General features: G+C 38.3%; 1 protein-coding gene across 8 annotated transcripts in view; it reads right to left on the minus strand.

Moving 5' to 3' along the window:
• INPP4B (inositol polyphosphate-4-phosphatase type II B) overlaps window positions 1-17,452 on the minus strand; it is a 763,890-nt gene that overhangs the window by 91,188 nt on the left and 655,250 nt on the right. For all 8 annotated transcript variants that reach the window (XR_008617771.1, XM_007111238.4, XM_055085901.1 and 5 more), the window contains one exon: window positions 10,107-10,266. Coding sequence is in view for 7 of the 8 variants with exons in the window: in XM_007111238.4 (XP_007111300.2) it covers window positions 10,107-10,266 (160 nt within the window). In the remaining variant the exon portion in view is untranslated. The remainder of the gene's footprint in view (window positions 1-10,106; window positions 10,267-17,452) is intronic.

Here is a 17,452-nt window from a genome sequence, read left to right on the forward strand (position 1 = left end):
CCCGTGTCCCCTGCATCGGCAGGCGGACTCTCAACCACTGCGCCACCAGGGAAGCCCTCCATAGTAAACTTTTAAGAGATACCGATGGGATTGATTTTCATGAAGTTATCTCATAATACTGCTAATTTGTGTCTGATAAAACTTAACATTTTGTTCAAAGGGTGATAGCAAAAAATTATCTGTACAGAGTTAAGATTAGAGATGCTTCTTCCTGGAAAGAACAGAAGCATTATAGCATCGTGGTTGAGGGGACAGGCTCTCAACTCAGACCACCAGGGTTGGAATCCAGGCGCTGCCACTAGACTTGACATGAAAGTGCACAGGTAACTTCAACCCTCTACTTCTTCATTCAATGTGTGGAATTACTCCTATGAGTGTTGCAAGAGTGAAATAATAAAGGCAGTATCTTAAAACAAGTTTTAACACATATTAAGTCACCCCAAATTGTTAGCTACTATCTTTAAAAAAAAATGGAAGCAAATATAAAGTCATTTCGACATGTGACCCAATGTCTATCCACTCACCAGCACTTATTTCCTATGCTCTTCCTTCTCTCCTATTTCAGATAGGAAATAGGAGAGAAGTCAAATCAGGTTAATCCTCTGCTCAAAACCCTCCAATTACCTCTTGATTTTCTCAGAGTAATAGCCAAAGTCAATACAAAGACCCTGCATAATCCTTCCCCCAACAAGTTACCTCTAAATTCATCTTCCACTCTCTCCTCTTCACTTTCTCTGTTCAAACCAGACCAGCTTCTTTGCTGTTTCCTGATCACGGAAGGCATACTTATGCCTCAACGTTTTTGCATTAGTTGTTTTCAATGCCTCAAATATCCTTACCCCAGGTATCCACATGGCTCACTTCCTTACCTCCTTGTGTCTTTGTTCAAACATCAACTTCTCAGTGAAGCTTGCACTGACTACTAAACTTCAACAATATTCCCAAACCTTTTTACTTCGCTCTATATTTTTCCACAGCATTTGCCACTGTTAACATATTAAGTGATGCCCTTATTTCTTATGTTACTTTTTTATGTCGAGAGACATAAAAAGAATACAAACTTCAGGATGTCAGGTGTTTTGTATGTTTTGTTCATTATTGTATCCCAGTGTCTAGAATAGTGCCTGTATAGTAGATGCTCAACTAAAATATGTTGAATGACTGAAAGAAAAGAAAAAAAATCACTTTAAAAATAATGTAACATCTTTATTATCGTAAAACTTCAGAACTGGAAGAGACCTTAAAAATTTGCAGATGATCTGTATTTTACCAACACAGAAAGTGAGGTCCAGAGAATTTAAGCAATGTGCCAAAGTTCATGCAGCCAAATTAGTAAACTGTGGACTTGCCAAGTATCTTGGCTCTGGGTCAAATGTTGTTTTGTTACATCATAATTCACAGCACAATTTTTAAGGGAAACAAAACATTAATTTTCTGATAAGACTAAATGTTCAACAATGTCATAGGGTACAATTATTATTGGAATTCTAAGTTTATAATAAAAATCTCTGTCATCTTTTATTTTTTACAAAGTTTTAATTTTAACTTGTAAGTGTATTTTAAAAGTTGTCTCACCTGCTGACCTGTGAGTTTAAAAAAGCCTCATTCATTGATGTTTCTTTCCCAATGGAATTCTAAACATTCAGGTGTAGAAATTCATGGACTCCAGGAATATTAAGGAATGTTAAGCAAGTTCCGAGGATATAATGACTTTCAAGCACGTATGCATAAATATGCACGTATACCGAAGATGGTCAATAATACCAAGAAAACCTAAGCATTTCTTGTCTGGTAGCAGTTATAGATCAAGGTGACTACGCATTGGACTCTACTTGCCAAGAATCATGTTAGGCTCTGGAGATTCAAGAGCAAATCAAAAATACTTGGCATATTTTCTCACAGAGCCAAGCCTAGTAGGGGAAATAACATTTAAAACAGCATTACCAATAAATCAGAGATACAGAGGCTGCAAACTAGTGGCCCATGAACAGCTTCATTTGGCCCTCAAATGTATTTTATTTGGCCTTCCTCACATTGTAATAATTTTTAAAAATCTATTATCAACCTTTAAAAGATTGGGATATTTTATATAAAAATTCAGAGTCACCTGAAAAATCAGAAGATGTGGTAAATAACTTTAGGTCCAGATTCCCCCATGGGAATGATTGGCTAGAGCTGTAGTGGTGACCCTGTTTGTAGGGACATTTTCTTCCTAGTTTGCTCCAGTGTCCTTCAATTTCACCTGACTCATTCATGTTAACCTGCACGATGACTGTGGGCCTTTGTACTTACGACCCTTGCAGAAAGCATGATTCCGTCATGTGCAGAAGCCAGTGAAAAATAAAATTGTGAGACTTTTGTTCAAAAAGCAGTAAACAAGTTTTTCTTCTTTCTTCCTCAGTGGTATCTCTCTCGGCCCATCATGGTGATTTCTATTTACTCTTTCATGTCATAGTCCTTTGGGTATGGGGATGCTTGTGTGCAGAGCTTCAAAGGCACCCAGACTGACCCTGACTCTCCAGCCCTCACGCCCTGGTCCCTTAGCAGGGGAGGGTGGGAATGGGAGATGGTCACTGGTCTAGGACAAGGATGGGGAAGCTAGGCAGGCACTGGAGAACCAGGGAAACAGAACTGGAGATGAACCAAGTCTCCAAGTCCCAGGCATAGCCTTCTTTGCCCATTACTTATTTACAACACAAAGCTAACGCTATTAAAAAAGGCAAGATGGTGACCATAGAGCATTAAACCCAGAGCAAAGGGTCCTGCTGACTGAGGAATTCTGTGAACTTGCAAGTGGTCCCCCACTTGTAACGCCAGCTCTGTTCTGAAAGATCAGAAAAGGTGCCCCAGAAGATGTGAAGACTGAGCCTGTGGACAGTAGAGATGGGCAAACCTTTGAAAGCCTGGCATTGGAGAGCACAAGGTGAACTCTCCAAAGAGTCCAGTGTGGCTGGATCAGGAAGGTTGAGGTAGGGTGACATGAAGAAGATGGCAAAGCACTTGAAGAGGCAAGTGGGAGTCTGGGAATTTAGGACCTTGTAAGATAAGGGGAAAATGTAACCAAAAGTGAAGCATTAGCTATGACTACCTGGGAAACCATTCATCAAGATATTAAGAGCAAACATAAAGGCAAGTAAACACACATGCAAAACTGCTCTTAAAATTTAAGCATTCCTTGTCCAACAGTTATTCTGCAGACCCATTTCTTTTTGACAAATTCAATCGGATCTCTTTGCCTGGAAGGGAGGCAGGTATGGAAAGCTTAGCAAAGTGCATGTCACAGAAATGCGAGTGCAGTCAGTTTTAACTATCACGGTGACTACTTCCTCTCTTTTCCCTCATTTGGTCTCCAAGGTGCATTTGATTTTCATCCCTTGGTGCTTCCTACTCCTCAGCTGAGGGCAATCTCCACACCCCAAGGCTCTGTATTAGGGATTGTGCTCATTTTTTCCCATTCTTTCTCTTTTCATTTTATCCAGTTTCATCTATCTATCTGCTGAAGACTCCCAAATGGATACTTCCTCTTCCACTTTCTTTATCTTGTAAATGCTGTCTTTGGAAAAATCTCTGTGTATCTCCTTTCAAATACAAGTTGCTCACCCACCAGACTGCAAGAATACGACAGTGACTGAATGTGTTTCTAGATACAGTGCCTGGCATAGAATAGATGCTCAAATAATATCTATCAATTAAATGAAAGGATCTTCCTCTTTGTCTTCCAACTAACATGTATTTGGTATGTCTCTTCCATAAGGCTTAATGCCATGAACTGTTTTAGATATATTTAGATATAATTGTGTCAACTGATTAATTGTTCTATTCATTAATTATTTCAGGTGTATTAGGAAGATAGCTACTCTGGCCAACCAAAGATAAAGATAGGAGAAAAGATTTGCTAAAAAATGTGATTTGCTAAAACCTTGGATTTGTCCCTATTTGGAGTATGGGGGGGAATTTTTCAGACGACTGATCTTTGGTATTCGCTAGTCATGGATAATTGGTGATAAATTACTGATAAATTCTTGGTAGTTACCAGACAATTGTGTTAACTGGAGGCAGGCAGCGATAAAGTAAAAGATGTGGTGGGGGGGAATAAATTCTCAGATCCCAAGGCATGTGCCTGCAAGTTAGAAGAAAATTATGAATTGGGGAAGAACGTGAAAATCAAGGAACATGAAACTAACCAGTGGTACGTGAACTAATTCTGTGATCTCCAGGGATGTTTATCTCCTTTGTATGAGGAAGCAGTGATGACTTGAAGCCAGCATGGGCTCATTTGGGAAAATTATGGCATAGGAACTTCATCTCATTTTTGATAGGGCTTACAGCTGGGTAGATTAGAAAAACGTATTCAATGGCATAGGGTATTTGGCCTTTCACAGGGCACTTCATGACACCTGTGTGAAAAACAGAGAAATACAGGCCATGCAGTAACACAAATGGGTCAATACATAGCCGGATCAACACACGTCCCCAAAGAGTAGTGATTAACAAGTGTATTTCAATGCATACAATTCTTTTTAGTAATATGCCTCAAGGATATATATTTATCTCTGTTTTCCCATCGTTTTTATCTGTTACTTCTGCGAGTGGACAGGAAATGTTTCCAAGATGTGAATAAAATAAACCTGAGCAGGGCAGTAGATATGATGGATGAAGGAAACAGGTATTTATTAGCATGTACTCAAAAGTGTCCTATATTACTGTTGTGGGTTTAGACACCAATCTCTTCAGGAGAATTGAGATAGACCGTGTCTTAATCTCCTTGTGCTCCTAATATTTCACAATGTCTAGCACAGAGTGGTGCTTAAATATTACTTGAATTTTGAGAAGCCTGAAGGATAGGTCCAATTTAGCACGGTTTATGGATTTCAGTGAAGTTAATAGTAAGATACGACTCTCAGAATAGCAAATGTAAACTTAGATATCAATAATAGAATAGTATCTAAAAGTAGAGAAGTGGTCCTCCTGTGTTACTCTGCACTTGATGCTAAACCTTTGAAAAATGACCAAAACAGTGGCAATTCAAACAATAACATGATGGTTGCTTTCAGATATGTTAGGCTATAATGTGCAAAAAGGAAAGTAAATTTGTTCCGTTTGTTGCAAATGATTAGATCTGGGCTAGCGGGTAAAATTAAAGAAAACATATTTAGATCAACATCTGGAGTATGCCATTTTAGGACATAAAAAAAGGTTTTCTATCAGTGGAGATGTGTATCACAGGCTAGGGGAAAATTGTCAGATACTACAGATAAGCGTCTTAACATAATTTAGGAGGTTTAATTACATAATCCTTAAGGGCACATAAAAATTTAAGATTCTAAATTCACTGGTTTTATCGTTGAGTCCTCAATTTATTATGAAATTGAAAGCATGTGGTACTACACATACAGAAGATGCTTATAAGTATGTTTAAGTGTACAAAAAAATAAAAGGACAATCTTATTTATTAAGAAAATATATGAATATATAAAGCCATGGGAGTTTGGAACAATTAGTCTATCATTTGTGCTCAGAACAGTAGAGAAAGTTTTACTTCTCTCAGCACTATTTGTAGTAAGTCCAAAATTTATGAAGTAAGATATACTGCCAAATCCTGGATCTAAAACAAACAAAAAAACCTTCAAAAGTACAGGTTTAAAACATTATTAAATTGATACAGTGTAAAAAGAAAAATCTGCAACTTGAAAAGAGAAATATCTGCAGGTTATAGAAGAACATAAAAAAGTGAATAAATGTAGCAACAATTCAGAAGACCATCTGTTTAACCAACAAAGAAACACCAATTATGGTTATAATGTAAAAATAAAATGATGGTAAAGAAAGAAAAACTGACTGTCTAAAGGTTAATTATGAGATTTCAAAATGCATACCAGGGCTTCCCTGGTGACGCAGTGGTTGAGAATCCACTGCCAATGCAGGGCACACGGGTTCGAGCCCTGGTCCGGGAAGATCCCACATGCCGTGGAGCAACTAAGCCCGTGCACCACAGTTACTGAGCCTGCGCTCTAGAGCCCGTGAGCCACAACCACTGAGCCTGTGTGCCACAACTACTGAAGCCCCCGCACCTAGAGCCCATGCCCCGCAACAAGAGAAGCCACTACAATGAGAAGCCCGCGCACTGCAACAATGAGTAGCCCCCGCTCGCCACAACTAGAGAAAGCCCGCGTGCGGCAGCAGAGACCCAATGCAGCAAAAAATAAATAAATAAATAAAATAAATTAAAAAAAAATGTATCCCAATATAAAACACAATAGTCAAAAGCACACGAACAAAATTTGACTAAATCCACTGATTAATTGATCAGAAATTGATCAAAATTAGTGTATTGACTAAAATTGATTAAAAATATCTGCAGAACTTAATTATAAGGAAAAACTAATCAAATGTGAGGAAAATAATCATTAATAAATGCTGTGACAACAAATCTCTATCAGTATTTAGCATCTTATATAGAACAATGAACTCTAGATGACTCAAATCACTCACTGAGTCTATTTATTAATTAACTATAAAAGGAAAAGAATGTAATGATTTTCCACCCCAGCTATGGGCTGGGGATAAATTTGGTGCTATTGAAGAAATGGATTTAATTACCAAAATACATTTTTGAAATATAGTATTCAGTTATATAATGTCAAGTCACCAATAATCAGAAATTACAATATGATTTTTTCACCCCAAATGGCATGAAATCAGTGAAAATATTTAAGGCTGGGAAGTTAAAAGAGTGTTTACAGGTACTGCTGGTAAGAGTACCTATTATTACAAAGAACCATCAAAATGTCCCTACCCACCCAAATGTTGGTTTCTAAATGCTATTCTCCAGTAAAGAAACCAGGGTTCCTTGGACAATAGCTGAACCTAGAGTTGGGGCAAATACAGATCAGACTAGAGTAAGTCCCTCATGATACCAGAGAATAAGGGAGTGAATCAAAAAGTAAGAAAGTATGTAGCCTGTAGCAGAAGAAGCTGTCAAAAGGCCACTGAGAGTTCCCAAGAGCTAACTCTAGAACAATTGGAGCCCAAAATAAATAATAACACTATTGGTTTATAAACCAAAGAATAAAATTATTCACAAGTCCACACTGATATAAGCAAGTAATTGTATAAATAACTACATTGGAGAGAAGGGGTAACTCTTCCTTACAAGCTAATTCGACTTGTAGCAATCTAACTTAGGGGACAATTTCTGAGATGTAGTTAAAGATTTACATATTCAAAGATGCTTAAATGTTAATTGCAGCATTATTATAATAATTAAATATCTAAAATAATGGTTTCTCTTCTGACAAATTAGTTTATAGTCATTATAATCTCATTATTTCCAGAGAATATTTATCAGGAAATACTCATAATATAATGACATGCAGGATATCAAGAAGTACATCTGTATTTATATTGTGCACTCCAGTTTGGTTACTCTGTGTGTGTGTGTGTGTGTGTGTGTGTGTGTGTGTGTGTGTGTGTGTGTGTGTTTGTAAACACAAGATATGTTCAAATGTCTGATGGAAATAAAATAAAAATCGTATGCAATCCTATGTTTTCCTTCTCAAATTTTTAAAATTAATATTTCTAATAAAAATTTAAAATACAGGTAAATTGAGGCACATATCATTAGTGAATGTATATCTCAAATATCTTTGTCTGAAATAGTTTGGGGGGAGTAGTATAGGTAAATACGTGACTTTAGGTTGTTTGCTTTATATTATTAGTTCAGAAAGCCACTATGTATTAATCTCTTTACTGCATTGTTTTATGGGTAGAAACTGAAAGTGATTTTTCCCTAACTTAAGAGGAAGATTAAAATAAGAATAATAAGCATTATTTTTATTATTTAATAAAAAGTTTTTATTAAATAACTGACTGAGCTAATCAATCCCACTCCAAATATGCAGTAATATCCATGATATATTTTAAGTATACCTGACCACACACTCATTTGTAAGACGTCTATTTATCTTTGTTAAGCGTCCTCTTTTATGTACCACTATCCTTGCCAAAACATGCATACTATACACAATCGTCTAACACATAAAATGTTAACAAAAGATTTAACTTAGAATTATTTGATAATACTATATTGAATAATTTTCAGACCAAAGTATAGATTTTATTTTGCACATTTAAATAGTGTCTTGTCTCCTAAAAATGTTTCTAACACAAAAAAGAATGGATGAAATAAACATGGATAATAAAATAGAAATAATAAAATCAGTTACAGGGCACTGTGTTGTAATTTGACTCTAACCATCTACAAAGCTGATCAAGTTGTGAATTCTACTTTCGGAGCAAATTCCACCTGGTTTTAGACTATATCCAAACAAACAATGGTTTACATTCAAATGAAGGTGATTCATCTAATTTTACAGATGATTTATCTACCAAATGTTTTTACTTTTTAACTGGAAACTTTGATTGCACAGATACAATCTTCTGGTAAAATATAAGATATGAATAAACGCATAATTTCAAATACTTTGGAACTCCATTCTCATCAATGAGAAGTTTTTGGGAACATGAAAACAAAAAGATGTGGCAAAATTCAGTATCCCTTAATCTCTTAATCTTACTCGCTAAAAATTATTATGCCTTGAACACCCATCAATGGACAAAACAAGTCACTAATATGGATTCTCCTTCTTTACCTCATTTTCTAGAGCACAGCACAGTGCCTGGCTCATCACTGATGGTCTATAAATATTCAATTAAAGAAAATTGAAGTATACTAGTTGCTTCTGACATAAGTTATGACAGCCTTTCATTTTGATTCATGTAAAGTTATGGACCTGGACTAGTTTCATTAATAAAACTGATATTATTTTTAAAACATTATAGAAAATCAGAAAAAAAACTGATATTATTTTTTTTAAAAACCCATACACAGTTAGATCAAGTAGAACATAAAGAACACCAGTGGAAACTTTCCACCTAGGTAAACGTACTCTAGAGGATTAGGACCATCTACACTAAGCGAACTTTAGGAAGCCATTGTTTACAAAAGTGATTTGGAAATGGTTCTACTGTTAATCATCAGGTGATGAAAGATTGATGTTTCCCATAATTAAACTCCTGATGAAAATGTAAGTAATGAAAAATCAGGAAAACAAATTGAGAAAACAAATTTAATTTGATAAGCATCCATATTTTATTATGACTCGTTTTCCTTAATGAAAAGGAAAAGCAGATTTTGGAAGAGGGTAGGGCAACACTTTTTCTTTCCAAACACTTAAGCATCTAGCTGGGACCACTCTAAGAGCAGTTCTTACTATCATAGAGAAATGCAGGTATCTATCTTAGTTTTTGTTGTCAAAATTAACTAAATTAACAAAAAATTTTAACAAAAGAAGAAGCCATTTATAGGGATGCAATGGTAGTGAAAATTTTAATTATCATGTTTGCTCGTCAATAAGCCACACATTTGAAAGTATCCCTCTCTCTCTCTATGTGTGTGTGTGTGTGTGTGCGCGCGCGTGTGTGTGTCTATCTACAGAGACACAGACACCCACATGTGTATACATATGTATGCATCTGTGTGTGTACATATACATATATCCATGAAAGTCTAGATCCTGTGAAAATATGTCTTTGGAATAACACACAAAAACATTCTTCTTATATAGAATTAAAACTTCTTATAGGTTTTTGAAATAATTCACAAAATCACTCCTCAGAATAAGGCAAGGAACATTTTTATCATACTGACTTCTTTTCAGGAACCATTCTGAGATACTGTGTCCTGAGATCCCTCAAAGTTTCTAGGCGTTTTCAGATGCTTGTTTTTCTTCCTAATACAATTTTGGAGGAATGTGTAAAAGTAGATTAAACTATGTCAGACTCTTTAAAAGAAAACACTGTTCTCCTTTCCAGAGGGCTTTTATGTAGCAAAAACAAAACAAAAACGAGCATTGCAAGCAGTTCCGAAAACACAACTGAGACGCAATTTGATAACTAGCCTTCTACCACCCCAGCCAGAGCAGTGGAAAAGCACGCTATCAGCACTTTCATCTAAGGCACTGTTGACTCCTCTTTTTTGATCTCACTGTATCTTGGCTTCCTCATTTTGGTTACTCGTCAATGACTGGAAAAAAATGATTCCTTACCCTGTGGATGAGTTATGGCGGAGTCTCCTAGAGAAGGGCCCTTTTCTCCATCTTTGCCGCTGCCATCGTCTCCTTCACCGCTGCCGTCTCTTTCAATCAGTCTATCCACCATAGCAATAATGCAGTTCAGGCTCTTGCCCACGTGGGCCCACACCCTATCCTGAAAAGAGCATGAATATCACTACACATTTTTATTGCAAAACCGAGATCAGGCAAAATCAGATGACTCCATCTGAGAGCAGCAGGTAGAGGAACAAAGCATAAGGATGCAGACTGAGCAGCTCTAATACCCCCAGTAATGTGGCCAAATTATGGATAGACATCTACTTTCTCCTAATAAAGAATAATTTAAGTGTTGTGAATCTTTTTATTTAGTCCATTATTTTTCCTCTGTCATAAGCAATGATGAACTACTGTATAGCATGAATCCATAATTGAGCACCAATTATGACATTTTACACTGGAGATGTCTATTTTCTTTTTCAATACTTAGTAAGAAAGCAGAGATACACCAATATTTTTTAAAAATGACTGCCGCTTGCATTCAAACTTCTTATTTTTCTTATTTTTCTTTTTTCTTTTTAAAATATTTATTTGGCTGCTCTGGCTCTTAGTTGCGGCATGCGGGATCTAGTTCCCTGACCAGGGCTCGAACCCAGGCCCCCTGCGTTGGGAGCGCAGGGTCTTAACCACTGGACCAACAGGGAAGTCCCCTTATTTTTCTTTTTATTGTGATAATATATACATAATGGTAAAGTTGACCATTTTAACCATTTTTAAGGGTACAGTTCAGCGGCATTAAGTACATTCACATCGTTGTGCAGCCATCGCCACCATCCATCTCCAGGAATTTTTCATCTTCCCAAACTGAAATTTTGTACCGTGTAAACATGAACTTCCCATGCTTCCTTCTCTCCGTCCCTGGCAACCACCATTCTACTTTCCGTCTCTAAGGATTTGACTGTTCTAGGTATTCGAAGTTCTTAAACTGTGATCTTCAGATCACTTCTAACAGAATGACCTAGAGAATTAAAATGCAGATCCCTGGGTGCCACAAGTCAATCAGAACAGTTTGGGATTAGCATATACACACTGCTATATATAAAATAGATAATCAACAAGGACCTACTCTATAGCACAGGGAACTCTATTCAGTATTCTCTAATAACCTATATGGGAAAAGAATCTGAAAAAGAACAGATATATGTATAACTGAACCACTTTGCTGTACACCTGAAACTAACAACATCGTAAAGCAACTATACGCCAATATAAAATAAAAATTAAATTTAAAAAAAAGAACCATTGAGAACTCTAAATTGAAATTTCAAGAAGCTCTTCAGGTGCTTCTGACCACACTAAGTATGAGAATTTCTACTCAATATTATGTGCTTCATCTACATAATAAGTCACTTTGGCTGATGTAAGCCTAAGAAGCAGCCCCTACCACTAGGGAGCCTCTAGGTCACTGGTCACTAATCTTCCTAGTTCTGATTACCAACCATTTCTGTCAAGGGCAACACATAACACTGAATCCCCTGCATTAGCAGGCAGATTCTCAACCACTGGGCCACCAGGGAAGCCCCAACACTGAATTTTTTGAGTCATAAAAATTTCTATTTTTAAGAATAAAAATTTTAATATAGTTATCATCGTGGTAGCCAATCATTCCTGGCTTCCCTTCTTGCTTCTCTTTCCACATCATTCAGATAGAGGCACTGACTCCCTATCTGTGATGTTAATTTTATGAATCCATCTGACTGGCTCACAGGATACCCAGATATTTGACCAGACGTTATTTACTTACGGGTGTGTCTGTGAGAGCATTTCCAGATAAAATTAGCATTTGAATTGGTGGACTCAATAAAGCATTTTGCCCCCTTCCCCCAAATAAGGGTGGGTATCATCTAATCCACTGACAGCCAGAATAGAACAAAAAGGTAGAGGAAAGAGAAATTTGACACTTTCTGCTTAATTGTTTGATCTGGGACATCAATCTTCTGCCCTCCGTGCTCTTGATTCTCAGGCTTTTAAGCCCGGACTGGAATCTCCACCATTGGCTCCCCTGGTTCTCAGGACCTCAGATTCAGACTGAACTACACCTTCAGCTTTCCTGGGTCTCCAGCTTGCAGATGGCAGATTGTGGGACTTCTCAGTCTCCAAAATTGTGTGAGTTAATTCCTTATAATAAATCTTAATCAAACTCTTCATATATATATAATTTCCTATTGGTTCTGTTTTTTCTGGAGAACCCTCTCTAATACATCACTGCATATGAACCAAATGGAGTCTTAGTGCTTTTCCTGAATCTTGCCATAAAGGAATCTTTCAGTAGGTGTGTTCTCTGTAACAGAGCTATTTCAGGCATTTAGAATAGCGCTTAGTGCAAAGATAATATGCAATTATACTACTTTCTTAGAGGTTTATATTTTTTTTACTGAAATGTATATTTTTAGCTAAATTAATTGTGTTAGTTTATAAACATATAAACTACTTTTGGGTAGGAGTAATCTAGGAACAAAGAACTACATTTGAATTTAGATTATGTGGTGGTTGTCTTGTAAAGAATGAGTTAAGTTGAATAATTCAACCACATTAAACCAAATATGGGAGCGTACAGATATGCATACTAAAGCTTAGGGGGGAAAGAGGGTTTAGTAGAAAAACAGCACATCCAAAGTTAGAAAAGGTAAGTTTGAGGTCCGCCTATGTGACATGCTACCTATGATACCTTGGGAAAACCACCTCATTTCTGGGGACCTACAGTTGGTTCGTCTACAGTTTAGAATGATGATTCTTGCCCTGCTTACCTCACCATGCTGCAGTGAGAGCCAAATGACATGGTATCTATGAAAGTGCTTGGTAAAATTATTGCAGTTTGGCAAAATCACGTCCTATCCCTGCCGGCTTTCCTAAATGAATCAAGCTTGCTTTTTATAACCCTGTAATCTTGAGTATAAAGTATGCTATTAATCACAAGTAATCATAACAATTTTCCCCTAAAGGAAGATCTCCTTTCCACCAAAGAATTAAAAGCACTTTTCCTCTGCTATTAATTAAAGCAATCATATCCATAAATTACATCATTCTCTGCCTATTGTCTGAGAAAATGAGGTAGAAACCTCTGACACCTAAAAAGCTCATTACTTCCAGGAGGAAATGCTGGAGAATGGCAGGCAAGCTGAGGACGTGACATCACTCACTGGAATTTGGTGAGGAGCTTATAATCCAGACCATATAACCAAACTAACTGGCTCCCATTCTGAATATGCCTTAATCACCACCATCACCTGCATCTTTCAGGCTCCTAAACTGAGAAAATGAAGCAACTCTCTAGCTAATACTGGGAATAAACTCTACTACTGAGGGGAAAAAGGGGAGAAGTTTTCTCTTAATTTTCCAGATTAGCTTTGTATAGGAGATAGGTTTTCAACTCTCTTCCTGTTGCCCACGTTGAAAGGAACTTATTTTGATCAAAGACGAGTAGTGTTGCATGCTGTCTTTCTTGTGTAAAGGCATATAAGGGATGGATCAACTGCTTTTAATCACACCTTTGAAGAAAGTGAACATAAGGGTATATAAGAGGATGATTTTACATTCTACTCCTATACATTGTTCTTCTTCCTTCATAGATACCTCGGGTTACAGGATTCCACTGGGAGAAAAAATAACCTTTGCAGTCAGTAGACGGATCTTCATTGGCATGAAGAGCAAAGTCAAGCATGTTCACTAGGCTTCCCCGGTGGCACAGTGGTTAAGAATCCGCCTGCCGATGCAGGGGACACGGGTTTGAGCCCTGGTCCGGGAAGATCCCACATGCCGCGGAGCAACTAAGCCCGTGAGCCACAACTACTGAGCCTGCGCGTTTGGAGCCTGTGCTCTGCAACGGGAGAGGCCGTGACAGTGAGAGGCCCGCGCACCGCGATGAAGAGCGGCCCCCGCTCGCCGCAACTGGAGAAAGCCCTCAAATAAATAAATAAATAAATAAATAAATAAATTTAAATAAATAAATAAATAAATAAATTTAAATAAATAAATAAATAAATAAATAAATAAATGTATATTTAAAAAAAAAGCATGTTCACTGACCAAAACCAGCAATCATATAGTAAAGGGTTATGTGGTAAATGGTAGCAAAACATTTAAGTCATGAAAATGCTTGGAGGACACATGAGCTGGGAGTATGTTTGTTGGGGGTGAGAAACAGAGCAGTTTCTCATGCAACACTAATACATGATTCATGCATAATCAAAGACTCTATTGGAGGCACACTCAGCAGCAGACCCCAAGCAGACTCATTCTGTTCTTTATCTTTTGGAGATCAGATCCTGCCGAGCTAGTGGTGAGAGAACACTGAGCTTTGCCAGACACTGCTTCCTTCTCTTTTATGGCATCAACAAAGTCAAGTCACTGATTTACTTTTCTGTCTGTCTCTCATGTTTGTTAGACAATGACTTATTTGAGAGCTGTGTCCTCACTACACTGCAGAAGGCCTGGAAGAAAGGCAGAGAGAGAGAGATAAAGAGGGAGCAAAGGATGCAGGGGGAGAGAGAGGACTCCAACCCTAAGGCAGATTGAGGGTTGCTATTTATATTCAACTGGTATATGAACATTAGCTAACTTAACTCTCAAAAACGATCACATAAGGTCACTATTATTGACTTAGTTTTTAGAGATGAGGAAACTTCAGGTAAGAGATGTTGAATAACATTCAATATTAAAATGGTAGACTAGAAATTCCACTTTGATTCCAAAGGCTTGATTCTTCCCCTATAGTTTCCCACAGCATTCTGGTACCCAGTAGGAATTGCTCTTCATGAAATTACTAGAACTTTGGGGAGAAGCCAGACAGAGGAAGGTTGGGGAGAGGGAGCCCAGGAAGGGCCAGGTATAGGTGTGTGTCACCTCACAGGAGTAAGATTAGGTTTTGGTTATCTGAGATTTGAAAATTATCCCGATGGCAAATTCTGAACTAAGAGATTACTCTAGAAAAAGGAGAGACTTGTCCCATGTACCCTTAACTCTGAAAACAACAGTATCATGTAATCACGGATGGAACAATCACTTGGCTAACGGATCAATCAGCTTGGGTCAAAGGGCATAAGTGGCCAGTATTAATAGAGGACAGTGTTAGCATCAAGGCCCCAGATCCATTCATCAGCCTGGGATATAAAACAGGGAGTGCGTTACAGGGAGGAAAGGTGATAATTCACTTTGTAGGAGATAATTATGAATTATTATTAATTCCAAGCAAGAGAATTATTTTGGAGTTAGGATGCTAAAAATGGGTAGGCAAAGATTCTTGAAGATGTACCTCAAATATCTGATTTCTATCCGAAACAAGCCACTTTCCATAGTATCTCTGTGAAAACATATGCACAGAGGAACCTAACCAGCAAAACTCCATTCTCATTCTGATGATTTTTTATTCATGAGGTCAGTGCATTTAGGAGATTCTTTTTGTTTAGACTGCTGGTATGGCTGGGACCTACTCAACTTTCTTCCCTACTAAAATCATGCAGAGGAAAGGCTGCTTAGGGCGGGAGAAGACAATCAAAGCATAAGAATGTGGCTGCACTACACGGTGCATCCAACCCCTCCCCTTTTCAGGCCAGGGAAGAATGATCAGTCTCCAGATTCTCTTTAGCCCCTCAGCCACATGAAAGGTTTAGAAACAAAAACAAAACAACCACCAAATAAAACAACACAACAACAACCTATCAGAAAAGAAGATTGCTGGGCTGTCTCCCTGCTCCCCACCCCCACCCCAAATAGCAGTCATTAGCCTGCTATTGAAGGAAGTAATGGAAAATTGGTGGGTTAAAGTCGAACCTTTATTAAATGGAGCTTAATGTTGTCCTTGACCTTAATACAAGACAACTTCTTGAAGGTGAAGTGGCTATCAACTTTTGCTCAGCAATGAGGGCAAAAGTCAGTGGGAAATGAGCAATATTTATTCCATTCTGAGTCAGGTGCTGATCTTGGTTCTTATTTATTTCTGGGTTAGGGACCTAAGCTAACATGCAGGTCAAACCCAGTGGCAATAGATGCACACATTTGATGGATGTAGCCAGGAGTAGCCAGGGGGCCATTACACCTGGCAGAGTGAGCCGTGAGGGCAGGGAATATGGTGCTTACTCAGCATGTCACACATTTGTGAGCTTGGTGGCATCAAGAGACATCCTGACTGCTTTGGATCAGCAGTTAACTTTAAAAAAAAAAAACATGTTCAGCAATGCTTAGCTGATCAACTTTTCTAGGGACAACTTTTGATCAGCAAGAATGTAAAGGCTAAACCAGAGCTGATATGAGGGCCCTGTTGTATCTTTATCTCCATGCACAATTTGTCACTTGTCATTACCAATTTCTGAACACTTTGATTAGAACCAGTTAGTAAGTTAACAAGGCCAATCTCATCTTTTTTATTTATTTATTTTTTTTTTTGCGGTATGCGGGCCTCCCTCTGTCGTGGCCTCTCCCGTTGCGGAGCACAGGCTCCGGACGCGCAGGCCCAGCGGCCATGGCTCACGGGCCCAGCCGCTCCGCGGCACGCGGGAACCTCCCGGACCGGGGCGCGAACCCGTGTCCCCCGCATCGGCAGGCGGACGCGCAACTACTGCGCCACCAGGGAAGCCCCCCAATCTCATCTTTAAAAAGAAGCTTCAGTCTATCTTTGAGTTGACTGAGAGCAATTTGCACTATACTGGCCTGGTTCCTCCACACTGCAAACCTTTGCTCTTTCCATAGCTTGATAGCTCTGCTCTCTGAATGCTAACCTTACCCAGACTTTTAGGTGAAAGGAGTTGTACATAAAATACTTTATGGTACAAACTGGCACACGTATGGTCCAAGCTGCATAAGACACACATACCTGCACACACACATATAAACATACACATACATCATGTCCACTAAAAATAGCCAGATACGTGACATCCATCAGAATTGAGATTCCCCAACGTTTGCTTCTTATTGATCCTCCTGCTTAATTTCATCCACCTACTCATGTAAAAATCCCTGACCTCGGTTTCCCAAAGAACACACTGCTGGCCTCACTCTGAAATTCAGTTCCTAGTTACACGAGTGGACTCAGATGGTCAGCCACTGTTTCTCCAGCAGTGACCTCTCCACAGTCCCCGGTTTGGAGCTTGCCCAGACCTATACGATTAGCTCTCACGTGATCAGGTCTACACTTCATTCACTGATCATCACACTCATGCCGTCATTCCTCTGATCAAAAGCAGGCTTAGTACTGCAGCAAGTAATCACTCTTCTCTCAGCCTAGAGGCACCTCTGTAGTTGGGTCGCCCTAGATAATTCTACATATTTCTCTTTAGTCTTCAAAA

Source organism: Physeter macrocephalus, chromosome 7 (genome assembly GCF_002837175.3).
Source record: "Physeter macrocephalus isolate SW-GA chromosome 7, ASM283717v5, whole genome shotgun sequence".
NCBI lineage: Eukaryota > Metazoa > Chordata > Mammalia > Artiodactyla > Physeteridae > Physeter > Physeter macrocephalus.